The sequence below is a fragment of the Atractosteus spatula genome, chromosome 9, assembly GCF_055471065.1.
Source record: "Atractosteus spatula isolate fAtrSpa1 chromosome 9, fAtrSpa1.hap1, whole genome shotgun sequence".
Classification (NCBI taxonomy): domain Eukaryota; kingdom Metazoa; phylum Chordata; class Actinopteri; order Semionotiformes; family Lepisosteidae; genus Atractosteus; species Atractosteus spatula.
The window spans coordinates 13,204,689-13,230,911 of NC_142714.1; the positions used below are offsets into that span (position 1 = coordinate 13,204,689).

General features: G+C 42.6%; 4 protein-coding genes across 6 annotated transcripts in view; 3 read left to right on the forward strand and 1 right to left on the reverse strand.

The window, feature by feature from the left end:
* Positions 1-4,367, forward strand: part of mapkbp1 (mitogen-activated protein kinase binding protein 1) — a 61,618-nt gene extending 57,251 nt beyond the window's left edge. For both annotated transcript variants that reach the window (XM_088925705.1, XM_088925706.1), the window contains one exon: positions 65-4,367. In XM_088925705.1, the coding sequence (XP_088781831.1) occupies positions 65-298 (234 nt within the window). In that variant the 3' untranslated portion in view covers positions 299-4,367. The remainder of the gene's footprint in view (positions 1-64) is intronic.
* jmjd7 (jumonji domain containing 7) lies at positions 2,273-9,984 on the reverse strand. Of its 2 annotated transcripts, none has more exons than XR_016091650.1 (8): positions 9,784-9,984; positions 9,228-9,381; positions 8,055-8,308; positions 7,704-7,760; positions 7,443-7,538; positions 6,268-6,344; positions 5,739-5,917; positions 2,273-4,892 (listed from the first exon to the last, which is right to left on the reverse strand). XR_016091650.1 is itself a non-coding variant. In XM_088925707.1 (8 exons), exons 1-8 carry the CDS (start codon positions 9,842-9,844, stop codon positions 4,795-4,797), a joined length of 957 nt encoding a protein of 318 aa, XP_088781833.1. In that variant the 5' UTR covers positions 9,845-9,984; the 3' UTR covers positions 2,273-4,794. The 2 variants fall into 2 exon arrangements, 1 of the variants encoding a protein (XP_088781833.1); XM_088925707.1 differs by having other exon boundaries at positions 5,739-5,898.
* A 761-nt stretch (positions 9,985-10,745) lies between these two features.
* tbpl2 (TATA box binding protein like 2) lies at positions 10,746-15,864 on the forward strand. Its single transcript, XM_088924500.1, has 7 exons — positions 10,746-10,796; positions 11,374-11,753; positions 12,135-12,222; positions 12,664-12,755; positions 13,297-13,464; positions 14,720-14,814; positions 15,277-15,864. Exons 1-7 carry the CDS (start codon positions 10,746-10,748, stop codon positions 15,351-15,353), a joined length of 951 nt encoding a protein of 316 aa, XP_088780626.1. The 3' UTR covers positions 15,354-15,864.
* A 307-nt stretch (positions 15,865-16,171) lies between these two features.
* On the forward strand, positions 16,172-25,774 carry atg14 (autophagy related 14). Its single transcript, XM_088924499.1, has 10 exons — positions 16,172-16,657; positions 17,401-17,463; positions 17,714-17,756; positions 17,939-18,020; positions 18,704-18,941; positions 21,332-21,561; positions 22,011-22,128; positions 23,053-23,143; positions 23,351-23,436; positions 23,844-25,774. The coding sequence occupies exons 1-10, from the start codon at positions 16,356-16,358 to the stop codon at positions 24,154-24,156; spliced, it is 1,566 nt and encodes a 521-aa protein (XP_088780625.1). The 5' UTR covers positions 16,172-16,355; the 3' UTR covers positions 24,157-25,774.
* The last annotated feature ends 449 nt before the right edge of the window (positions 25,775-26,223 follow it).

Genomic DNA, 26,223 nt, shown 5'->3' on the forward strand with positions numbered 1-26,223 from the left:
TTTGCAGTCTAGTGTTTTTGATTGACATGTTGCATGCTGCGATGCGTTTCTGTGTCCTGCCCAGGTGAGCAGTGCCAGTGGAGAGCAGGGGGAGATGGCAGGGATCCTCTCCGAGGCGTTCAGTGCCATGCGGACGGAGCTGGACTCTCTGCCAGACAGGGGGCACCTGGGCCCTGGGGCTGCGTGTGTGCAGCGCAGTGGTGGGGGAGTGGGCGAGGAGCGGACCCTGGCTCTGCTGGAGCAGTACTCGGAGATGCTGCTCAAAGCTGTGGAGAAGAGGCTGGACAACAAGCTCTGACCAGGACCCTCTTGTAAGACACCCTCTTAAGCCATGGATTAGACCAGTAAAGGCAAAGGTGTTCAAGAAGGAGAACACAAACTTCTCCAGTGACATAAACTGGAAAACCATTCACCTAATCAGGATACAAAGCCATGGTTGATCGGGAGCAAGCAATACAGTTTGGTCTTTTATTTTATGATGTATTTTATTTTGTGTATAGTGACTTTTAATGAACGGATGGGCAACATCCATTTTTTAACGTGACATTTTAAAATATGGAAAAGGGTCAAGACATTTTTCCTGATGGATAAACATTCAACGGGACAGTATGCCTTTTCCATTTTTCTCAAGAATCGTCTATTGTATTTCTTTGACCAGTTAGGCTGAGGGTGAGAGAGCGATGTTTTTTTTTGTGTTCAGTGATGTTTGGGTGTTCTGTAGAACAGCCAGAATACTGGCCCACTGGGAGTCTTCAAGGCAGAGGATGTGTTGTGTACTTTACGATGGAAGTGAATGAAAAGGAAGATGGACGCTTCGTGTTTGGTCATTTTGGCTGCAAGGCAACTTCTGGCAACCACATGCCAGCAGCGTGCATGCGTACAAACTGTCTGAATGAAATAAATCTTTTAAACTGTTTTATCTTCAGAAAAAATAGTTCCCAAAATGTGAGAAAATGTAGAAGCTTTAAGTGAGGCTACAACTAGTCTTATGGCCTATGACTGTATGAATATTGAGATGTCTCATCACCCATCAGCTCTGTCTATGGTTGTGTCCACTGAAATAAGAAACATATGGCCAGATGAAGGAATGACTACAGAAGGAAGAATTGATTGACTCTAAAGAACATACAGATAAAGGACTCAAATTAACTGAAGCACCTTGGAGCTGTGTTGAGCACACTTAGCTCTTTAAAACCTTTTGTGTGTGGTTAAGGAAGGCGTAAAAGAAAAACGAGAGGAGATGCGCTTTATCTTGACTTGCATAGATCTTAGATTCTTTTGAATCTGAACCTTCTATATAAAAATAATCAGTATCCAGCCCTCCAAAAAAAGAGGGGCACCAAATACCACTACAAGCAGATGACCTACAAGGGCAGCCTTTCAGGTGGCCAAGACAAAAGAATCTGCAGAAAATGCAAACATTTGCCCTTTACAGGTCTTAATCTCCAGATATTCTTACTTTGAAATTGTTTTTAACACGACTCTTATTGCGTTTTAAATGCTCACAAGTCCATTGTAATTTTGAACGTATTAATTTTGTCGGCCATGTTCAGTATAGGGTAGTATGTACTTTCTGGGTAATTGTACAGTGCATGTCTTTTTTATAATAGTGTTTGATTTTATACGGGGTGTTAATGGTGTAAATGACATAAGTGCTTGTTCCAACATTTTGTCAGTGACAGAGAGAGGCAGCTAACGTTAAAAATGAAGCCAGCAAACCATGTTTAAAAATCCCAGTCCTGTTATGATTCGGGTGAGAATGGGATTGTACATATTCTTTCAATATCATTAGGAAGGCGAGCTTTGCAGGCATATGAAAAATAGATATCCTAACTGGTAGGACAGCTTTCTGCATTGGATTTAAAGTTGGAAAGATCACAATGGTTACGAATCCTGGCATTTACAGCTGTAAATCTTGAATGATTTCCATACTTTCTTGAATTCTAAATGGGTCATTTTCAGAAACAAAAATCTGCCTGTTTTTACATTCATCTTCAGCATATAAATGATGTTCACAGTGCTGACCATGTGTGTCTCAAGGAACTAGGTGCCTTAATAACTTACCAGCAACATTCTCTTGCACTGCTATTTAATACAGGATGTATCAATACCTGGAATTTATCTATTATACACAATGCATGTCAGCCACCCTCTTTAGAGGAAATCTGTATAGGAGTGGGACCTGAAAAGCTCATCCCTAACATGTAATTTGAGGAAAGATACTGTATTTTAATGAGACTTAAAAGGGACACTGAAATGAACATATTATCTAGGGTTAGAGACAATTAAAATACAGGATTGTACCACAGCAAAGGAAAACTGAAATGGACACGGACCTGCCTCTGTCACTGACTGAAGAATGTACCCTACCGAAGAAGGGGTTGGCTTTGGGGTTAATTAGGGAGATGTGGTGACTCTTGTGGGGGTATCACTTGTATAACAGAATTGAGACAGCTAAAATTGCTGGAACAGAAAAATCTTCCATTGTATTAATAACCCAAAGCAAAGGTTTCGTAGACTGTACCGTATGCATACACCTAAGGCAAAATATTTTGTCAGCCAATGTGCCTGTCATTTACCCAATTACCCCATGGTTGACAACAACCTCTATTAATTCCTCATTCCGCCTAACTTCAGTACTGCCCACCTCTGTCCATGAGGTCAGAAAAGGGAGTATACAGCCCTGTACTGTCTCTGTAAGGAACACTGTCACTAACTCCATGAGAATCTGCATAAACATAAATTTATAATGGGAGCCATGAAGCTGCACAGACTCCCTGTTGTCTATGTATGGTCATGGTTTCTTAACTTCTCAGATGCACTTTACAACACTTTTCTAACAGCAGGATCATGTGGTAGGCTAGTTTAAGTACAGATTGCTTCTAAATTGGAGTTTATATAAACACCATTCTTCCTGTGTTTTTGGCTTCTCAGGAGACCCAAAATTGTATTTTCATTTGAACCCATAAACACCCACATTTTCTCCCAATAAGACTGCAACTGTAGCAAAAGTGGCACTGTGCAGCCAGACTTTTATATCACTGCCAGCAATTTCTATGACCATGTCTTGCCTGCTGCTGTGCTACAAAGTGATACAATCTTAACAACCTCAGATTCTACAGTAACATTATATTGGAGAGATTCCATGTTAGGTTTCACATTTTCTATTTAAGCCTATACTTACAGCACTTGGCACAAGTTTGGCACTATATGCTAAAGACCACAGCTATGCAGTATACTTCACTAAATAACTGTTTTGCCTGGCCAGCCCTGGTTCTGTTGGCCTGTTTTTACCCTGTGAGTATTGGTATACACGTGAAAATGTCTGTGGGAAGGCATTCAAAAACTAAACAGGCTGTGCTGGGAACTATAATTAGCACCAAGATCTTGGTGTGCTCCAAAACTGGCTTTGAGAAACCGTGAAAAATCATCAGCACAATGCAGGTCTTCAGAATGGTGTAGCAGAGTAGCACTGGTATGTGTCACTATTCTGTACAGTGGGGCCCTTAAATAAGGCCCTGTGGCTTCCTGACCTCAAACTTTACCCAGGTATGCTGCCTGCAGTTTGCTCCAATTAATAAACCATCATCCCTTATCCCTTTTAAAATTCCACATAATTTTATTACTTTGTCTTAACACTTTATTTCAGATGGACCTGTAGTAGCTGTGTCTGTGTGTGGGTATTTTTAAGCAGGTGTGGCATTCCTGCTTTGCAGTCTGTAGTTCTTTTGGGCTTATTACATAACTCTGTTACTGACTGATAAAATGCATAGAACCAGGAACAAAAACGAAGTGTACATTCCTCTTCCAAATGAAAGGAATAAATCTCATACAGAATGGAACAATTCCTTCAGCACTGTCTCCATGCAGGTATCAGAATGTTTCCCAGGGACAGTCTTCTCCAGCAACACAAAACCAGAAAATATAAATAAAATAAAATCTGAAAATACCAAATAGATTAGAAGCACCCTACAAACCCAGGGTTGTAATTATTAATTCAGTAATAGGAAAGCCATGAAAACAGGTACCTTGAATCTCTAATGCATGAAGACTAAAGCATGGGGAAAGAGCAATTACACAAGACAGCATGGTGATGTAATAATGACCCATTTATTGTATGAGGGTATTCGCATTATTCCTAAAGAAGCTATAAGAGGTCTTGGTTTTCAGTTTTAAACCTCCCCATTACTTTCTGATTTTGTCTTAATACTTTGTTTATGGTGGACCAGGAACAATTGTCTTTTTTAGGCAGCCTATTTTAAGCTGTGTTACTGTTCTCACTCTGGCTTAAACAGTGTTTCTACCTTCATAGTGTTTGTACTGTATATCCCTCAAGATTCTCTTAAAAAATAAATATTTATTACTCTTCTTTCTTGTGTTTCACATGATCCTGGTAAGAGTGATGATAAAAGAAGGCATCGGCCTGAGTTTGTAGGCTGGAATTCACTCTGAAGTCATAATACACTGTTACAGTGATCCTGGTACATGGCCAACAGTCAAGAAAGGACAGTATGTACTGAAGCACTACATAATATGACTTTTAAAAAATTATTGAAATGTATAAGTTATTCTTCGCATAGCTGATATCAGCTGGAATACCACTGTTGTCACTTTTTCCATTCATACTTAAAACAGGCCTGCCTCTGGTTGTTTTAATAATAGGAAGTCTGAAATTTGGAAGGCTACAGGAAAGCACATGAGGTTGTCTGGAGGTGTCCTTAACAGGATTTGCTGTTTAGCCAGTTCATGGCTCAAAGAGGGTCTTGTGGAATTCCATTAGGGGGATGTCTTCCTTCAGTCTTTCTCCAGCTGACCAACTGCCCTGGACAGGGAATCCAACAGCTGGAAGTAGTTATACTTGATATCAAACTCCATGTCATACCAGAAATTGACTGCAATGAAAAAAAACAATAGTTGGGATTTTTTAGAATCTATTTTACAAAAAAGTATCAGTTCGTGAGATTACATTTCTAGCCCTAATTCTAGTTAGGAGTAACAGCATGAATGACTAGTTAATTACTTGGTCAAAATCACTCAAGAAAATTGACAGTTTTATGGTCTCTCGTTTCCTCCACTGTTAACACGTCACCAATTATTAATATAAAAAACATCCCAAGATCTAACAACAAAGAGTGGAGTAGAACATGTATTGAGACAATACTAGCTGTAAATTAATAATTTAGTTACCTCAAACAAAAGCTTAGTTCTAATCAAAAGATTCCACACACTGTGCAACTCCAATAAAATTAACTTCGTGAAACTGTGGTTTTAGATATACCATCAGTATTCTCTTGTCCTCCGAGATGGATGGGTTTTATTTCATTGCGATATAGAAGGTAAAACATGTCTGACTTGTACAGGTGAGTACTAAATGTGCTCTAGCGTTGTTTCTTTGACCTTTTCTACTGAACAGTGGCACTGTCCAACTTTCAAAAGCCATCTTTCTAGCTGTCAAATCAGGGAAGCACAGAGATGACTATTAACCACTGCCCTGAGCAGCATTGGTAAAATGGGAGTGGAATGAGTTTTAGATTTATGTACCTAGATTAAAAAAGGAGTTCCAACATTAAGTAAAAAGTCGTTTCACTCATAACATGGGTAGCTTTTACCTATTCAGCATCATTGTCTCACTTCTATTTATATTAGCTTGCAATACAAGTGTCTGAATAGAACAACTAACCCAAATAACTACCCTTCACGCTTTTCTTAAATTCGACTCCTTCGACTCGCCCTTGTACCTGCAATGCAGCCATGAGACTGCCTGACGTGGTGGAACCACAGCGCAGGTAGGAAGAGCATCTCCCCAGCTCTCACTGTACAGCTCAGAAGTCTGGCCTGCCTGTACTCTGGGTAACGCTCATAGTCAGGGCTCAGAGGGTCCACAGGAATCCAAGGCACCTTCACACAGACATACAGGCTATGTTGCAAAGAAATGCATGTTTGTTCAACAGAGTATTAATAAAGATGAAGCCAAATAATCTTATACAGTCTACTGTAGAGTGCTTTGGAATACACAGATGACATGATTGAAGACAGTGTTTATACAGTATGCTTCAAATACAATAACAGATGTGTATTAAAATAGTTGCTTCCCAGAGAGCTTCTAATCATTCTAGACTATTACATGTATATGTAAGGAGGCACAATGAACAGTTAGGTTAACAGATTCCCTATTTCATCACAGAACTCTACAGAGAGTATCACAGCAGCAGGAAGCAGAATAGGACTGAGACATTATGGGCAACTTGCAATCCTTTGTCTTCTTACCTTGTCAGCGTTCTGCTCATCCACAACTTCGAACGTGCCATCTTCCCCCTGGCTGAACGTGGCGGGCTGGTACAGCTCTAATCACAGGAATACAGATAAGGGAGGAGCTGTGTGAGCATCCCGGCTCTTCCTGGACGATATTTTCCCTTCCTTTCATCTAAAGCATGCTATATACAGTACTCAGTGTTCTCATGCAGTGTGCTGTACCTGACCATAAGACACGATGCCAGTTGTTATTCTAATGTATTTTAGCAAATCACTGTATGCTCATTTTCAACACTTTGTATCCTGAAGATGCTGATTTGTGTTGATACTGTTGCCTTTAGATTTAAATTTGCACTCTGAACCAGCCCATCTTGGCGAGATACCGTACATAAAGGACACAACAGTGGTAAAGGGTAGATTCAGATTTTTGTGGCATTTCTTTATATCCATCCTCCGGATTATGCAAGTCCGTAACCATTTGCCTGTAAACTTTGCACAACTCTTATCCCAAAGCCCAACAAGTGCTACAGTAGGTAAATTCCTTTCATACTCCAGGGAAATCGAAAACCTTGCAGGACCTCAAAACAGATCCATCTCACTTGCAGAGAACAGTGTTACTGTAGATTTGTTTTTATTGTCATTTAAAGGAATACTCAGACATTTGAATGAATATGCCCCTTGTGTATTCTGTACTGGATTTTTTAAGCAAGGCGATGTAAAGAATTGGCTTCATCACTCTGTTCTCCTCCCCACTGATGCAGTAGCTGGTGTGTGGGGAGCATACTGGCGCACCATGGCTGCCATCGCATCATCCAGGTAGGGTTGCACATTGGTGGAGGTGGAGGGGAGTCCCCTTTACCTGTAAAGCGCTTTGAGTGGAGTGTCCAGAAAAGTGCTGAATAAATTAAGGATTTTTTTTAATCTGTTACATGTTTTTTTTGTTCCCATTTAATTGAGTTTGTCTGGAGAGTATTTTTCCACTTCTGCTGTTAATCCATTTGCAAATAGTGTTAGCTGTAATTATTGGGAAATATTGCCTTTTACTTAGGTTTATGGGAGATTATTTTTGTTTACTTTCTACTTGAGTTGTTGTCAATTTAAAAATGTTTGGGGCTTGTGCAATTTCTGTGCTGAAAAGGCTGCACTAGCTATCCCAAGGAACTGCAACCATCACACAATATCCAGGTTACCATATGGAATGAAGGGCCTGTCTGATGGAGGGATGAGAATGAAGTGCTTCTCTCCTGTGATCACGCAGTACAAGTTCTCATAGTGGTCCTTGTGCACTGGAAACAAGAACAGCAACAACTGAGCACCTCTACTCCAGGGAATAAAAGCTAAGATCTTAGATCACGTTACAGTATAACTGCTGTTTCTATACGTTAGAGTCAGTGGCAACATGAATCACATACGATTTTTCTGCATCCGATGTCTATCACTGTAATGCTTACATGATGTAACAGCAGCAGAGTCTCCCAGCCAGAAGTTCACAGCGTCAGGCTTCTTCCCTAAAAAGACCATAAAAATAATGAATGCCACTAAAGTAATATTCAGCTCTATGTTAGGAAAATTTGCATCTCAAATGTTGAATCTCTTTCTAGAGACCAGGATCTCTTCTACAAACTGCCAAAACCCTCACAGGACAATCTGCTCACAAACAGACTTGACCAACAAGTGAAAAGAGAACAGGAACTACTCTTAAGACCCCACTACAATGAAAAGATGTCTAAATGTAGGGCAGCCATTCAGAGAATGTTCTATCTATAGGATAGCAATGTTTCTACAACTTCCATGTACTGTACCTAGGGCCTCACTCATCCAGGGGATGTGAGTTTCCAAGTCCTCTGTGAGCTCAGGGAGCTCCTCAGTCAGGTTGGAGCACTGCTTCTGCACATAGAACACTCCCTCACTCTCCACCTTCCGCTCCATGATGTCCAGGACAGAGGAAAAGGGCATGCGCCGCTCCTCAGGCATGACAAATCGATCACCGTATACTGCATCGGCATAGCCATTTGGAGTGACAGCGACACTGATCACCTTTGAGCCCACTCTCTCCCTGCAGGAACGCACAGGACTGTCACATTACTGTACCCTTGAAGAAAGAAAAAACAATAGCACCTGGTTTTCCATAGTCAGGTAGCTTATGTTGGTATTAAAGTCATTTCCCAAGACAGTAGTTCGAGGAGGTAGCTGCGTCGGCACGCGTAGGCTGCAAAGAAACATGTAAAGGTTTATTCCATCCTGAAAAGAGAAGAAAAGAAACAACGTTTCGGCCCGAAACTTCATACCCGAAGAAGGCTCAACAGCCAAAACACGTTTCTTTTCTTCTCTTTCCAGCACAGAATAAACCCTTACTTGTTCCATCTTTTCCAAGACAGTCACTTTATTTTCCTTTGTAGAGCACTCTCAGGGGTGCACATCAATGTCTACACCAAGACACAATTATGTTCACAGGCAACAGACTGGCTCTTCACACCTGCCCACTGAACGCGTGATACTCTTACAGGGTAGTATTAACCTCATCACCAAATCCATTTCTCAGTGTTTCAAGAGTTGTATTTTGGCTGTGAACCGGATAAGCTATTCGACAAATACAGGTTTGATTCCTGCAAGCTGTTGGCAGAAAATGAATTATTCTTGAACAGCACTGCATAATCCATCCACCCATCTTCTCACCGATTCTTCAGTGTCACGGAGGAGCCGGGGCCTATCCCAGCAAGCAACAGGAGAAAGGCAGGACACCATGGATGGGACATCAGCCCACTGCAAGGCGGACACACACACCTAGGGCCAATTGTAGGACTGCACCAGTGAAACCCCAAATTGAAAGACGACGGCAAATGACCTGCATGTGTGTTTGCTTTTTTGTTTTTGCAAATGTAACCAAACAAGGACAAAGACCAGTAAAGTCTTTTTGTTCCCATGGCTCATTGGCCAGCTGAGAGCTTCAGTGTGGACTAATGCAAGAGACCTACCGGAGGTAAGCAGGACTCCACCTGCACAAGGCTGGCCAGTGGTTGAATGCATTGCGAATGATACAGGGTTTGTTTGGGCCAATCCACTCCCGATAAAACTCCAGAGGAGATGGGGGGCACTCTAAATACGGCACATCTTTGTTCAGGTAGAGCTCTGATGACGAAAAAGCAAGCCATTAAACAATATTCTTACCCCTCCATTTACTGTATATGACAGTAATTTTATACGACTTTAAAGGACAACGTGGTAAATACCTCGTATATTTTAGAATGCTGCACTGATTTTAAAATAATGTACTGTATCCCGCAAAACAGTGATGTATTCTGGATTTCATTTGCCAGTCATAAATAAAAAAGATAAAGTATATTCATCCTTGCATACTAAAATAACATTGCTCAGCACGTGGCTCCTGGTAATTACACTGAGCAGCCTATTAATCTTGAATTAGTTGCACTAATCAAAACCTTACGAAATCACGCTTTAATAATAAAGCACTCCTTACCAATTATCAGAAATGTATTTCCATAAATAGCCATAAATGTGTAACCAACTCACCCCGAGCCTCTTCAGAGAAATGTCTTAAGCATGTTTTTAGCACGTCCAATCCGTCTGCCATGACAACCACAGGATCATGTCAAAACAATCACACACATAAATACAATTTGAAAATTAAAAGCAAATGTGGGTTATGCACACACAACAACGTCTCACCAGCTCCTAACTATCGATTGTCATGTAACCTAGAGAGGTTTTGCTGATCATGTTTTTCAGCTTTTCTGATGTGGCATCGCGCCCCCTGTTGGGTGGAGGCTGAATAAAACCAAAGTCGATGCCGCGCTCCTCACCGACGTACAAGCACAACTCCTTAAAAAGGATTAAGGAGTCTTCGGGTTTTCTACATCTCTTTAAATCTTAAACAGCTGAAGACTTGAAACGCCACATATTGGCTCAGTTAAGCCAATAATACCTCCAATTAAGTCACTACGATTAAAGTTATATTTTAGCATACAATGTAGCTGTCATTACCACCTCTGCTAATAATAATAAACACAATCTTGTTTAAAATCACATTAAACAAAATTTGGGGTTTATATTGAGAAATGCAGTCTTCTTTTGTCCGACTTCTTCTATTAATTCAATGCATATTCTCCGTGATAAGACTTAATATAAGGTGTCTCGTGATATAATCCCTGCCGAATAAATTCATATTTTTTTCCCATCTTTTACATACTCAGTTCTGAATGTAAGTACATAAAAAATGTTTTTTTTGTTTCCCCCGAAAGAGGTGAAAATCAAACAATACCCCCGGTTTTTAATGACGAAACCTAACCTGTTGTCAATTAGCATGATTAACCGAATGATGAGTGTGTCGTCTCAGTAAAGCGAATTAAGAAAAAACCGGAGATGAAGTTAGACAACAACCGCAGTTGCACGTCACGCAGAATTTGGTCCCTGGGTCGAGTCGAAATAAAAAAGCTTTAGTTCTTATTCGATAACTTTATGTACAAAGGATCCTAATGGATGGAGAGTCTTCTCTGGAAAGCTATTTTGACCATTCGATTGCCAATGTAAGTAACTGCGGGCGATCAAGTTTACGTCTAAGGTTCACTCCAGTGTTTATGTGTAAATTTTAAAATTTAGGTTTTATATGTGAGTTGTACTGACCGGCTTGTAGGAAGCTGAAATGACGTCCGTGACAATAGAAAAAGTCTACAAAACGTTTCCTGGATCAAGGAACACCAGTATTGGATTTAAATTAATCATTTGAGCAGGCGGTTCTTGTTGGTTATGTGCCCACCAAGAAGACTAAAATCAAATTCTATTTTTTGTAAGGAACTGACATTCATATTTAGGAGCTTTACTTGATTGTAATATTGTATCGCTTAAAATAAAGCCTTGTGGTTTCGACAAACGTCAGTGGGCGGTGGTTGTAAAAGAACAGGTCAAGGTCGATTTCAGGCTGAAAATTAAAAAGAAGAAGGGTTTTCAACGTGAAATTCGCCTTTCCTTGTTTTGGGTTTTTTTTTTGCGCTTGGCCATGATAGTGATATGAATCGGTATAACAGGTTCCTAGCGACCTATCAGCCCTATAAGGCAGCTTTGCGGAGCTTTCCAGAACTTTGGCTGTGTCTGCTCTGTTCTCAGGACCCCTATACCCCCATGATGGGCTATGAGAGGGACCTAGGCCTGCAGGTGGACCCCCCACTCCACAGCTCCTCCTTCCTGTCCTCCGTGGGACACCAGCAGGACAAGGATCTCTCTGAAGATTTCTCTGGGGTTGACCTCAGCTTCCTCCCTGATGACCTCACCGCCCAGGATGAGCTGCCCCAGACTCAGGGGATTGAGAACACACAGGACAGTGGATTCTACGAGGGGGGCATGCCGGGAGAGCCTGCCCCTACTGTAGAGACCAGCCAGGCTCCCCCGGGAGCCTCCCCTTTCTGCCCCCTTCCCATGACCCCGATGACCCCCATGACCCCCATGACGCCAGTGTCTGAAAGTTCCGGAATAGTCCCACAGCTGCAGTAAGTGTGCCCCATTGTAATTGTGGTGTCATTACTCGCACTGCAGGGAAGCAGAACATTACAGTTACCTAGTCTTTAAAATATGAAACATAATGTAGAAAAGGAATCTTTTGGATAAACGTGAGTTATTATTCCCACAATCTAGACTCCGAACTGGGCTTTTGGTATGCTATCAGCCATACAATTGAAAATAATCGCGTTCGCAAACGCGAAATGGTGCTTGATTTGTCCCCAACCCCCCCCCCCCGCCGCTGGAAACATTTGTCTCGCAGTTGCCAGTTTCAATTAACCTCTTCTGTTTTCCCATCAAGAGGCTAGACACACACGTGTTTATGTGAGTGGAAGGGGCACCGACGCTGTGCTGTTGGTCTTTGTGTGCAGGAACATCGTGTCCACTGTGAACCTGGCGTGCAGTCTGGACCTGAAGTCCATAGCTCTGCAGGCCCGAAACGCCGAGTACAACCCAAAGGTAACAGGGGTGCCATGCTGCAAAGTGCCTGTGGGGTTGTTTGTGTAGCAGCAGCGCTGTGGGGGCATAAACACTGTGAAGAACAAAATACTTCTAACAGTGTTCAGCGTCTGAGGAAGTTTGTTTTTTTTCCAGCATTCCACTCTGCTTGATATCATTCCTGCGGGACTTTGTAGCACCTAGTCTGGTATTTCATTCAGCTGCCTTCAGTAGCAGATGAGCAGTCTAACACGCTGAGGAGTAACTAGTTCTAGAGATGCCCGTACAAATACTTTTACAGAGACGCAGGTCATATTTACTGTGGTTCATGCACTAAGGCCGTGTTATTGATCTTGAACACGGGCAGAATGAATCTTCCCTGACCCCCCTCACCTGAGATACTTCAGGAAGGGGGAGGGAGGGAGATTTGAGGCGGGTTGCTGCTGTGTCCTCTCTGTACAGCGCTTTGCGGCCGTGATCATGAGGATTCGGGAGCCCAGGACCACCGCGCTGATCTTCAGCTCGGGAAAGATGGTCTGCACAGGTGCCAAGAGGTGAGGAGACCCTGCACGGCACACCTCCTGTCTGAGCACAAGGCCGACTTGACTCTTAGAGGACAAGATTAATGCTGACCTGACATTGACATAGAGGCAGGGCAGGTTCTGGGCTTACAGAAGCCTTGACTTTGCAGTGAGAGAAATATTGGCTTTGACTGGGATACCAGGAATCAATTCTTGTTTGGTAAAACCACCGTGTTAAAACAGTGTAAGTGAATCTCTCTAAAGGAAAAGCAAATTAATAAGGCCTGCAACTTACCTTTGATGATTACTGTTTGAATGACTTGCACTAGCAAAGCATTGTTTTGTAGTCTCCTGGGAGGAAGGAGCTATTTAGTCTTGAAATTAATACAAGAATTCCTTGCTTAGAGGGATCTAAGACAAAATTGCTTAAAATGCTTATGTGTTATTGTGCCATGTGGACATCCTCAATAGGTAGGAAGCCATTTATAACTATAAAGTTACAGATGGAGACTAGATTGTACTCTATCTGATGCCAGTATATGTAAAAGCTGTTTCCATCTCCCCTTCCTGGAAGTGAGGAGCAGTCACGATTAGCTGCCCGGAAGTATGCTCGGGTGGTGCAGAAGTTGGGCTTCCCTGCCAAATTCTTGGACTTCAAGATCCAGAACATGGTGGGCAGCTGTGATGTCTGCTTCCCCATCCGCCTCGAGGGTCTGGTGCTCACTCACCAGCAATTCAGCAGGTATGCAGTGGCGGGTGCTAAACCACACTTCGCCACCAGATGGTGCTACCCACTACAAAGAAATCCTATTCACTTCATGCATTCCAGAAAGGTTACCAAATAGGGTTTTTTTTTGCAACTTTATTATTTTTCCATCTTTCCATGCACAAGCCCATCCACAAAAACAAGTTACAAAAATGTCTCAAGCAGTCTAGTGTGCATATACTTGTAGATGCGTCACATCAAATTATCTTGTGTACGTTTTTACTACAAATGCGAAATTAACACTTATTGCCATTCAATTAAAATATATTGAAACCAACAAAAAAGAACATACTGTATACAGGTGAGCTTAGTAATACTGCTGTGACCTAAAGGTTTTAACATACTTGAATATTTCTGTTAACTTTTAACATTTCATTTAAGTTTTACATTCTTTTTTATAACTTTTCATCAAGACTTAGCTACACTAATTTGTCCCTTGATCCTTCTATTTTGTTTATAAGTGGCTTCCGTCTTTCAGAGAAATTCTTCGTCTGCAGTCTCAACAAAGAGGTAATTCTTTCCATCACAAATTAGAAGAGTAGACCAATAATCAGTAGACTTTTCCTAGCAACGTGGAAGCTTGATCCATTCCCTTTTCCCACTGAATTTGTGGGAGATAAACTGGGACCAGGTTATATAGGCAGTCACTTTCTCCCTCAGTCGTGTTTAATTCAGAAGCAAAACCCAGTCCCTTTCCTTGGATTTGATCCAAGCTTGTTGTTTCTATGTTAGTACATGGGTCTTGTGTTTCCCTGTTCACACAGTGACTCAAACCACCCACCTAGATTTGTTACAGTGATGCCAGGAAAGGAGGCCAGGAAAGTCTTTTTTTTAACACTACCATGAAAGCGCAACAGAAGCAGAAAAAGGCCTTGATATCACCCTGTTTTTCCAAACCACACCTGAGTGCAGGAAAATTTGGCAAAGACGGAGAGGTATTAACTAAGAAAGCACAGTATTGACATTTGCAGGCTCTTACAGAGCTTTTTGAGCCAAAGATACCTCTTAAAAGTCTTTCATAAGATATAAAACTGACAATTTTTAAGATATAACATAAGATATAAGATATAAGATTGACCATTTTTGTGGGGCCTTTTTCAGAGACTTATAATTTCCTCCTTGTAGAAACAGTGACAGAGAAAGTGAAGCTGTGCGTGTTTCAGTGGGCCCTGTATCTGGATGTTCTTTGGCTCTGATCACAGAATCCCCCCACTAACCCCCTGTGTTCCAGCTATGAGCCCGAGCTGTTCCCAGGGCTGATCTATCGCATGGTGAAGCCCCGCATTGTGCTGCTGATTTTCGTGTCGGGGAAGGTGGTGTTGACGGGTAAGTGCTGTGTGGGGCCATTGCATTGGGCTAGATCACCTGGATACCTTATCCCTTCCCTGTGGGGATAATATCAGGGATCAGAGATCTCTAGATATGAACATATTAAAACATCCATACCTAGTGACGCAGAAAAACAACAGCGTGCGTAACAATGGCACTCGAACGGAACATGCAAAAGTGCTCTGAATAATTTACTAATTAATTTGTTCCAGTTGATACTGATAACTTCAACACTGGCACAGTACCTGTGCTTCATACACATGTATCTTAATATCTGTTGTAGCTTATCTCTTGTAACTATAAGACATAAATCATACCCTTATTCTCATAAATTCATGAATTACAAGAATAAGGGTATTAAGGATACCCTTATTCTTGTGATTTTGTGACACAGTAATAAGGCTCTGATCACTATAAATCCCCAGATGTGCTCTTCTAGTTTGCTTTTTGTTTTCACAGGGGCTAAAGAACGATCTGAGATCTATGAAGCTTTTGAAAATATCTACCCCATCCTGAAGGGATTCAAAAAGCAGTGAAAGTAATGTCCTTTCTCCTGGATGTACTGCAAGCAGAACGTTTCCAGATGTATTTAAATATTTAAATTGAATTTTGTATGTGTATTTTTGAAATAATGTGGAGCGAAGTGTGTATTCTAAGATAATGTAAGAGTACAATGTAAATAATGTAAACCGATATAAACAATTATGTTGGTTTTTGTTTTGCAAGACGTTTTTCTTGTCGTTTGTGCTCTAAGAGGTTTGCAGAATATTAAGGCAATATTCTGTGTATTGGTTTTGATTTGGAATTAGAACTGACAGATTTGTTTCATAAATATGAATTGTGCGTAGTCAAGTGTTTTTTTAGTATAGGTTTATGATTAATAGATGCCAATACGACGTATGTCTCCTTTTAATTTACTGTAATGTCCCCAGAGGAAGAGATGTTCAGATTGGCCCAGGCACGCGTTTCTGTTAACATGTGGTCTCACAAATTCCTAGAACCGCTTTCGTGTCTCGCCTGATGGAGAACAAACTGAACCTGTAATTTTGTCTATATGACAAAACTAAAATGGGATTGTTTTCCCGAAAAAGAACCAATTTAAACTGCCAATGTATCTGCATAAGAAATGCCACACCTGAAACGCATTTTTAAAGAAAGCCAAGCCCGATAGCTTTATCTTTATTGCATGTATTTGCACAACGCGGTTTCCTGGCTAATACCCGATGCAACAGCAAAGGCGACGGCCGGCAATAAACCCACCACGTGACCCCGAGTTCCGAGCATGCAGTGCGGCCCTCCTCCCTCTCCACGTGACCGCCGCACAAAAACAAAGATTCGTCACGTGACACGGGGGCAAGGGGGGGGGGACCCTGGACTACATCCATTCTTATTTACCTCCTTTTCGTCCTGCCAGGGTTCGGGATTAGCAATTTAAAGACTCCCATCCCACCTAACACGGATGCGGGGATTGTGATCGCGCTCCCCCCGGCGATGAGCAGAGACGGCTCTCAGCCCAGCGGAGGAGAGGCGGTCTGTGGATGAGCTCCGCCGGTTTCATGGCGTCCCCCGTGGATCGCGAAGCCCGTGCGACCGGCCCTGGCGAGGGGGCAGCGGGGGCACTGCCTGGGGCTCGGCCTCCTCTCCGGCCCCATCCGCCGGCCGCGACGATGGAAGCCGCCTCGCCCGGGCCTCTGATGGTGGAGTCGGTGGACGATGCGGAGGGGCTGTACGTGGCCGTGGAGCGGTGTCCCCTGTGCAACACTGCCCGCCGCAGGCTCACCTGTGCCCGCTGCATCCAGGCGGGCGACTTCGTGCACTTTGATGGGAAAAAACCCGAACGGTAAATCCCACATTGCTATTTTTTTAGACGGAACATCGGTATTTCTGTCACACAGAAGTCGCAAAGCCGCAGGCTGCTCGTCCATGTCACCCTTTGTCCGGTGGCAGAAAATGATCCTCTTGCTAACAAACTTCGGAATCTGTTTAGTAACGTCGAAGCGGTTGATGGTTTCGGATTTTTGTGCTGCAGAGTGCTTTCGGTGATGACAGATTATATGACGAAGTGTCAAAAGGTTCCGATTCGTTTCTAAAGCCGTGGGAGAAGTTTCGAATAGAAAGTTGAAGAGAAAGTTAAACGCGTGTTTTGAGTTCCGTGCGAGTACGTCTTTTTGTTTCTAAATTTGTCAGACTAGAAGTACTGAAGTGTAAGAGCGTATAATCATTTTCGTTTTGACTCTTTTAAAGGGAAACGTCTTAAAATGTTTTAAAATACAATAAATTGTTGCTGACATGTACATGAAACAATCAGTTAATCTTAACATACTGGGATTGTTGTGAAGCTCGCCGAAGTGACTAAGCACATTCGAGTGGTGTTGCCGATTTCGACATCCAAGATATATCCGGTCGTAGCGTGTTGTACATGCTGAAACAGTAGAGCCCAGTGCTGCCTTTATCCCTATAAAAAGTTCCCGCGGAGTGCTAAACCACAGGTGTGCAGTGTTGCGAGTTAGCAAAATGGGAACTGGACTGAAACCAATCCATTTCAATGAATATTGCAAAGTTTTTCCTGCTACTTTCTTACAGGTATTCAGATAAACTAGAGAGACTGAAACAGCTGAAGAATAAGAAGGAAGAGCTCCAGCAGAGGTATGACCCAAACTAGCTGAAAATGACTAAAATGATTAACAACAGTGTTTCAATATATGTATAGCCTAAAAAATAAATATAAAGCCAAGAGTGATAGAAGTTTCAGTTAAACTTTAAGGTATTTCATTCTCTGTTAGCTAAATCAAATTCAAAAGAAAACCGAACGAGAGGTGTCTTTGTGCTGATGTATTCTGTGCTCATTTGGCCCTCTTGTGATCCCCTTATCACCGGTTTTCTCTTGTGTCCTTAGACTTATTAAAGCCATGGACAAGAAGGTTCAAGCTGACCAGCTAGTAAGTTTTCTGGTGTTTTTTTATTTTAAAGCTATACACTTCTAGCAGTTATAATTGGTAGCTTCAGAATTTTGAGTCCTAATATTTTAGTGTGTAGTAATGTCAGCAAACTACTCTGTATTCCTAGCTATAGTGAGACACATCTACCATCCGCTGGCTACCCTGCTGTTTTATTTTTTCAGAAGTGGAAGATCATGTCTTGTAAAGTGCGAATCGAGCAGCTGAAAGAAGCGATTTGCTGTGGAAACGAAGAGGTGAAAAATGGTAGGTGTCCAGGGAAGAAGCTCGGTGAGCCACTGGGTCAGTAAGTCCTGTTCTTCTGCTGTCAGCTGATGGTATTTTTCTGCACCAAGTGCTTTTTCATGACATGTTGCACTGGAAGTATTGCCAAAGCTTTGGTGCTTGTGTTTGAGGGTGTGCTATACCTTGTCCTATGTTTTTGGAGGTTTTATCTTCCGTTTGTTGGTATTAGTGGCTTCACAGCACTGGGTCCCTGGATTCGGTTCCTGGGGTGCCATCTGTGTGGAGTTTGCATGTTCTCCCCAGTCCATGTTGCTTCTTCCCACAGTTCAAGACTTACTGGTAGGGTCATTGGCTTCTGGAAAAAAGTTGCCCAGGTATGTCTGTGTGTCTGCCCTGTGAGGGACTGGTGTCCCAGCCAGGGTGCACCCTCCCTTGTGCATGTTTCTTGCTGGGATAGGCTCTGGCTCCCCTGTGACCCTGTACTGGATAAAGTAGGCAAGGAAAATGGCTGGATGGTGTCAGGGTGGTTTTATGCTCCCTCCTCCCTTTGAAAGCTAAGAGGTGTAACTACAGGACTGTATTTTTATCAGAGGTGTAAAGACGGAGGGAGATACAGGAGGTCTCTCGAGACTGGGACAACCAGGCTGATCTTCCTGGTTTCTTCCTTGGGGGTGCAAACGTGTGTTGGTTTGCGTGTCCCTCAGGCAAAGACCAGCTGCTGCGGGCCCAGGAGGACAGCCAGCGCCTGTGCCGGCGAGCCCACCGGCACCAGGACAAGAAGGAGAAGATCGAGAGGCACAACCGCCGCCTCGGGGAGCTGCTGGAGAAACGGGGGAAGGAGCTGCTGGGCCGGCTGGAGCAGCTGGCAGGGTTTCGCTGCGGCCACATCCTGGAGCTGACCGCGCACATCTTCCCCATGCAGGAGGAGAGGCAGGGCGTGAGGTCAGCACCTACGAGTGCTCGCTCCAAAGAGCAAGACTTACACCGACCTGTTTTTGTTATACGAGGGCACTTCCGCCTGCTAAGACGAGCTCCAAGCGTTCTTTGTTTGATCTTCCTTCTCCTCTTGGAGTCGCCTTAATCATTGTGAAGGGGGAGGACTGCAACACTATTTTCATAAAGGAGTTAGGGAGAATCAGCATTGATGAGTGCATTTCAAAACGCAATAACAGTAAAATGTACACAGTAACATGTTTAACCTTCAATTTACATAGACCAAATTTCCAGATATGCACAGCACCGTCTTCTGCGATTCAGAATGAGGCAACAAAACTTCTGGGGACTTGTTGCGGCCCTATGACTTTGTAAACAAGCAGGCTTGTCAATACATCTCTTTTTAATCCAATAGAAATATTGCTTTCCATTTTGAGACCGTTTTGCAGACTGATACTACTTGTTAACGCTGCATGCAGACGCATTGGAACAGTTCTGCGGTGAAATGTCTGCTGCACAGCCTGTACTTATCCGCTCAATATATTGCATTACATTAGTCACTATGGAGACTAGTGAGCAGGAAGGGCCACATCTTGTCGAAATTTGTAGGAACTCGAATGAGAGTTTGTGACAATATGGCGACTTAGAAGACTTTCATGAAGTTTACAGTTTTGTACTTAATTCAAAATTTGTAATTTTTTTCTATAACATCAGTTTATTTTTTTTACCAAGATTTAATAACCCATCTAAGAAATTGGGACTAGAGTTCCCCTTTTGACAGAAATGGTAAGGTTATTATGGTGTAGAAGAATATTTGATGAGCATACTTTGCAAAAATAGTATCAATGCACAAATTGTAGCATTTTATACAATGTTTTAGCTTGATTATATGCACTATTAATGCACGGTAACAGTATCGCCAGACAGCTTGATGCTTTCTCTTGCTTTTACATGTATGGGTTTTATTCTGTCCTTGCCCATTTAGTAATTAGAATATTACTGTTAAGTAAGAAATTTGATTAGTATAACATTTATTGTTTATGCCTAGTGTAGGAGATCATGCAAATTTAATTTCCACCCTGCTTCATAATACCTTTAAACATAACTGGCATAAAAAAGAAGTGCTGGAAGAGTCTGTGTTATAACATATATTTGGCAATGTATGGAGTCAAACTATTCAAATACATTAAAAAAGTACCTAATCTCAACAATTATAAGCAGCTGGAATGTATTGGAGACTTTCACACAGTATTTTAATGGGAATTTAGTGTTGTTTATACAAGTTTCTCATTGTTGAAAACAGTCTGTTTTCACCCAGTCCTATGTTACAATACCTAGGGGTCTTGAGAGTGCTTGGTCTTGCAAATGTGAATGTGGCATACATTTGTTTTTAAACTTGGAGTCACTAATTAATCATCGCTATTTTTTTTTATTATCCCCACCTGATTTGGAATGGCTGTTTGTGTATTTTTCATGTCTCGAATGCGATCAGCGCGACCACACGGGAGAATGATGAAATGTAGACAATGACTACTGCATTGTGAAAAACAACTGTCTGCCGTGAGCCTTTAAACATGTCTGTGGCAGCACAGCCCCATACTGGGGGCTGATTCAGTGTAGTTTCTCTCCCTGACAGCACCATATACCTGCCATTGCTCAGGAGGCCACAGGGGTCAAAGTATGGCTGAAATCTGACAGATCGCTGTCTGAATAATTCCTCCCTGTCCCCTTAATTAAGCACTCCCACTTGGGGACTTCTGATCACAGTTGGCTAGTGATGTGACCCGGGGTCAAAACTGGGATCATAGACAGCCTGCACTTGGGCAAGGACCTGTACCAGATGACATAGTCTAGAGCTTCTTAAAATGTGACATTTTGATGTGTTAATTGGAATGCATTTAATCCTGAGGATATTTTAGGTGCTATGGCTGTACAGTGTATCATCTTTGTGATTATATTTAATATCTGAAAAGCTGGGTGCATGGGATTCCCAAAGTCAAGTTGGATCTTTGCACATTTTCAGTTTCTGTAGCTCTGCTGAGAGGGACGTATAGTAATGTTTTACCAGCTAAAGGGCCTACATTTCTTGACGGGGTTTTTTTCTGCTGATGCCAGTTAGCTCCCACAATACAATCCCTGGTAAGCAGGTTTCTGATTTTATTTGTATAGGCTTAGTTGATGTGAAAAAGTGCTTAAACAACTGAGGGGTAATGCAGGGCATACAGGATAAGCAACAGCGTGAGATAAAATAACACGGAGGACTAGCTGTGTCTTTTATTTAACCCTCTCGGGAGGGGAATTTCCAGCAGCTGCTTGTGTACTTTAAGAGGCGTCCCGTTGCGGTGAGATGTCAATGAAACCCGAACGCCAAGCTCACTGCGCTCTGCCCCCCCCCTCAGGGACCCTGCTGACGTGGTGGCCGAGTGGGACCTGGCGCTGACCTCCAGCACGGTCAGCGAGCTGGCTGAGGCCCGTCGCACGACCTACTTGTCCGGGCGCTGGGTCTGGGACGACCAGAATGGGGAGACGAGCATCAGCATCACCGGGCCCTGGATCACCTTGCCCAGCAACGGGGACTACTCTGCGTATTATAACTGGGTAGAGGAGAAGAGAGCCACCCAGGGACCTGGTACCTTGTTCAGCCTGTTCACACGCCTCCCTCTAGCTCAGCGATTCCCAATCCTGGTCCGGGTGACCCACACTTCTGGTGTTTTTTTTACTTTCTCAGTTACACAATCAAACCCTTCACCGACTTAATAATCAGATTAATCTAAACTCTTCATTCCCAGCTCTTAAACCTGCTGGAGCTTCAGCTGTTGTATTTTGTAAGTGAAATAAAATCCCAGACATGCGAATGAAGCAACTTCTTGGATCCATTAAGGCTTCAAATGCCTAATTACGTTGGGATGAAATGAAAACCAGCAGGTGTGTGGGCCTCCAGGGCAAGAATTGGGAACCCACTGAAGGGGTTGATAAGGCACAGAGGCCAGAAAGTAATGTTACTTGTGACGTCCACCGGCAAAATATCTGCTCGACTGAGAGGCGTTGAATCAACGTACGGTTCTCTTGTCTCTCCAGAGACCGATCACATCAACCCTGCCCACACCATCAGTGCTGCTCTTTGCTATGCAACTCAGCTGGTCAACATCCTGTCGCACATTCTGGATGTCAACCTTCCCAAGAAACTCTGCAACAGGTGAGAGCCCTCGTCTTCCTCTGCCTTTCCCATCTGTCAACAGGCAGCGTGACCCAGCCTGAAGCCTCTTGAGCAAGAGTGCGCTGGACCTCGGCTTCTGTGCTCCCTGTAGGACGCAGTGCTTAAGAAAGGACCAATGTTAGAACTGCCTCCAGCTGAGGATTTAGAAGGAATAGACGGAAAAGCCTGTTACAGGGGAGTGATGGAAATTAAAATCTGTTTTCAATCAGCAGTGGTGTTTGTTAAACCGTGTAATGAAGTAAAGCAGACATATTGTCGCAGCTCATAAAATGATCAGCAATAACAATTACAGTCATTCTTTTTGGGCTCCCAGCTTTTTACTGTAGCATCAAACACTTCACATTTGTTTTTTTCTTAATAGAATGCAGGTGTTAAGAATACAGACCCACACAGTGTAGTCTGAAAATAAATAGGAGCACATGCCAATGAAGAATTGGAAATGAATAGATTTTTTTTCTCAAAACCCAGCTGTCATACAGCACTCTTTTCTTGAATGTTTTTAATGAAACCATCCAGTAGTTACATCATGATTTTGGTAGCAAAAGCATAGCTTGCTCTAATGAAAAGGGTGCATTCAGATTCAGATTTTTTTTATCTATTCCACCGAGACAAGAAAATATAAGGCCCTTCTGATTATGGATTAGGGATGAAAATAAAATAATTCCTGCTCAATATTCTGTACATAAGCCATTCATGAAAGGCTTCACAGTAGTACAAGGCAGTTGTTTTGAGAAAGACATGGACATTCTTCATTCAGATAAGGAGAATTGACATTCATAGAAGTCTTATTTTATGCCATGTTTCATTAAAAAAATAGTAATCAAAATAGCTGGCTGGTACACGAAAACAGGATGCTGTGTGAAGTAATACCTTTTACCTGTAGTCTTGTTGTTTCCTCTCCAGTGAGTTCTGTGGTGAGAATCTGAGCAGATACAGATTCATTCGGGGTGTGAACAAGCTGAACACCAACATCTTGCACCTCTGCTTTTCTCAGGTACTCCAGCACTGCCTCGCATACAGTAAAAAAACCCCACATAAGATCTGATCCCAGCCTTCTGACTAGAAAAGAGCAAGGTCATATACTGCTTTTGTCTGCTACTACAGTGAAGCTCAACATTTACTGAAATTCTGCTCTATACATTTCTGCATGACTGTTATGCTAATGTTTGCATTTACTAAGAGGATGTCCTTGGTCTGACAGCACGTGGAAAGTGAGCTTCTGCACCCTCACCACACGCTGAGGAACATCATGTTCCTGGTGAGTCCAGACAACAGGAACCTGGGCAGGTGAGAAAAGCCGTCCTCACTTCTGTTCTTGAAGAAAAAGAAAAATTGTGCAGGCAAAAGATTTATTGATTCCAGGACCTCTGCTTCTAGTTTACTCCTGTGATAACTGGTGGTGTTTGATTTTTAGTAATTATTCTGACACTGCACTGAGTTCTACGGGTTTTTACTGCGTGCTCATGAGGTGTGATTTATAATTTTTGCATTGCATTGTTGAAATCTTAGCTGTTCTATAAATTCCCCACCTAGTGGCTGGAGAAGCATGCAGTCATTTAAACAGCCGGAATAAAGCACAGTGCATCTGTCTGGTGCTAGTCCTTTCATTCCTCAAGTTTATGTCCTAACGGACAGTTCAGCCAGGAATTGATCTTTGTATGTCCGATAAGGATGCTACTCCTCTGCTTGCATAGGACGGGTCCTTTCGAGATCACTGCTGACCTGGAAGACTCGATGGAGATTGTGGAGCCCAGTGTGGCAGGCCCGGCGGAGGACAGCGGGGACGAGGCGGTGACCGACGAGGAGACGGACCTGGGGACCGACTGGGAAACCGTGCCCAGCCCTCGCTTCTGCGACATCCCCTCGCAGCCCATGGAGCTGTCTCAGAGCACCGCCCTGCAGGCCTCCCAGCCGGCAGGCGGCGGCGGTGGCAGCGCCGGGGGCATGATCTCCTCGGCCGCCGCCTCCGTCACCTCCTGGTTCAGGTCCTACACGGGCCAGCGCTGAGGCCGCAGCGCAGGGCCCTCTTTCAGTCGCCACGGGGGGGGGTTGGCTTTATAAATGAACCGTTTGAAAACGTTCTTTTTCCTCGCTCCTCGACTTCGAAGACAAAACTAAAACCCAGTTTTCTGGCCAGTTTGAGCTGTTACTGAGGCTAAGAAGCTGGACTGCAAACGACCAGAAGACTGCCCCCTTCTGATGGTGCTGGGATATTCATTTTTAACACAAGAGTTCGGGGGGGGGATAGGACACAGATAACCTCTGCAGAACTAAGTGAAGTTTGCAGAGGGACAACGCTAATCCCCAAGTCAATGTAAGTTTTATTGGCAATACACTCTACCCCCCCCCCACTTTATAATTCTTCCATTTCTGGTACTTCTCAGTGTTCTCCAAAGGCACTGTCAGTAACGTATACTGCCTGGAAAGAAGAGAGACCAGCTTTGGGACGCAGGCTCATTTGTCCTAGAATTCATTCTGCAGCATGGGTACAATGGGTAAAGAGGAGAACCTCTGGATTTCAGCTGAAGAAAGACTACTGCACCGAATACAGAGTTCACAACAGTACATGCATATGGGATGCTGTAACAAAAGCCATGAGGCTAGTGCTTTTAACCTCTACACTCATGTAGAGCGCATGGCAGTAACATTTATTAACAAATATGGCTGGCATTGTGGATGAAGACAGTTTACAACACAAAGGTACAGGTGAACCTACTGCAAACATCTACAATATTCATCCGATATATTTTTAGTAGAGAGCTGGGAGAAGAATTTTTTTCTTCACTTTTGGCATATTTATCATGGATGACTACTATGGACTGTTTTGGAACATTTTAAGCAGTGGTTGGTGGCCATGCTGTTCTCGCTGGGAAGCACTGACAATGGATTGACTTGAGTTTATTTTGGATTACTCTGCATAGATGCCCGTTTAGGTCTTGTTTCCATTATATAAAAAAAAATGGATTGCTTTCAATTTGCACCTTATACATTTACATCTCTAGAAGAAAAAAAAAATAACCTGGGCAAGGTAAAAAAATGAATGTCACTTTGATTAAGGATTTGTGAGCAGGACAAATTAATTCAAATAATGCACCCAAGTACCCATTTTGGAAAATGTGTCAAATCATTGTAATAGCAGCACAACGTTACAAGTATCTGCTGTCTGCAGCATGTCCTAAAAGTGGTTTTAAAAGTTGCTAACATGGGTAAAAAAAAGTTCAGAATACTGAGCACACCAGATCAAACTGTGATTTGCAAGAACATTTTAGCTGGAGCTGCAGGACTATTGCAATTTTAGATGCAGGAAAATGTGTCATTCCAAAGGGGAATATGTGAAATTGGAAGTAGATCTCTGAAGGAAATCCTGTTTTGTTCACTTGGTTTGAATAATGCATTATGACACTGATGAGATTTTAAGTAGCCATGTTTCCAGATAAAAATGACATTTTATTACAACATTGTATAGTTCTTATGCAATTGATTCTTGGTTGCCATAAAAATTATTTAAAACGGCTAAACTTTTGCTTGTTTTGTTTGTAGGTTTTTTTATGTCCATGTCTGTAATCAACGTTTTTAGTCCAGTACACATCCGTTACAGGTAAACTAATAAAATCCTTATGGTACCTCAGTCATTTAATTTTGGAGACCCTTTGCCATACCTATGCTCTGGGTCTTTGTGTAGTTGTCATCAATACAATTGGATACACAAGCCCCATCCACTTCACTTAGCATTACTTGAAAATGCTCATTGTGTCAGAACTGTGAATTACAAAAAAAATGTGTGAAATAAAAATGGATTTTAGGACACCTAATGTGTCATTCTAAGATTTACAGAGAATTGAGAAATTAAATTAGGAATCTTAGCCTCCTGAAAACATTATAAAAAAAACAGGACAAGACATTCTAAACACCTCGGACTGATTTTTGCGTAATGCATGAATTAATTCAGCAGTTGTATTTCAGCTTTATATTATCACTGCAATTCAGGATAACTAGGAGAAATGGCAGATTAATGGTTTGATCCTCATTTTGAGCTCAATAACAGTCTACCGGGCAATGGTGTGCACAAAGGCC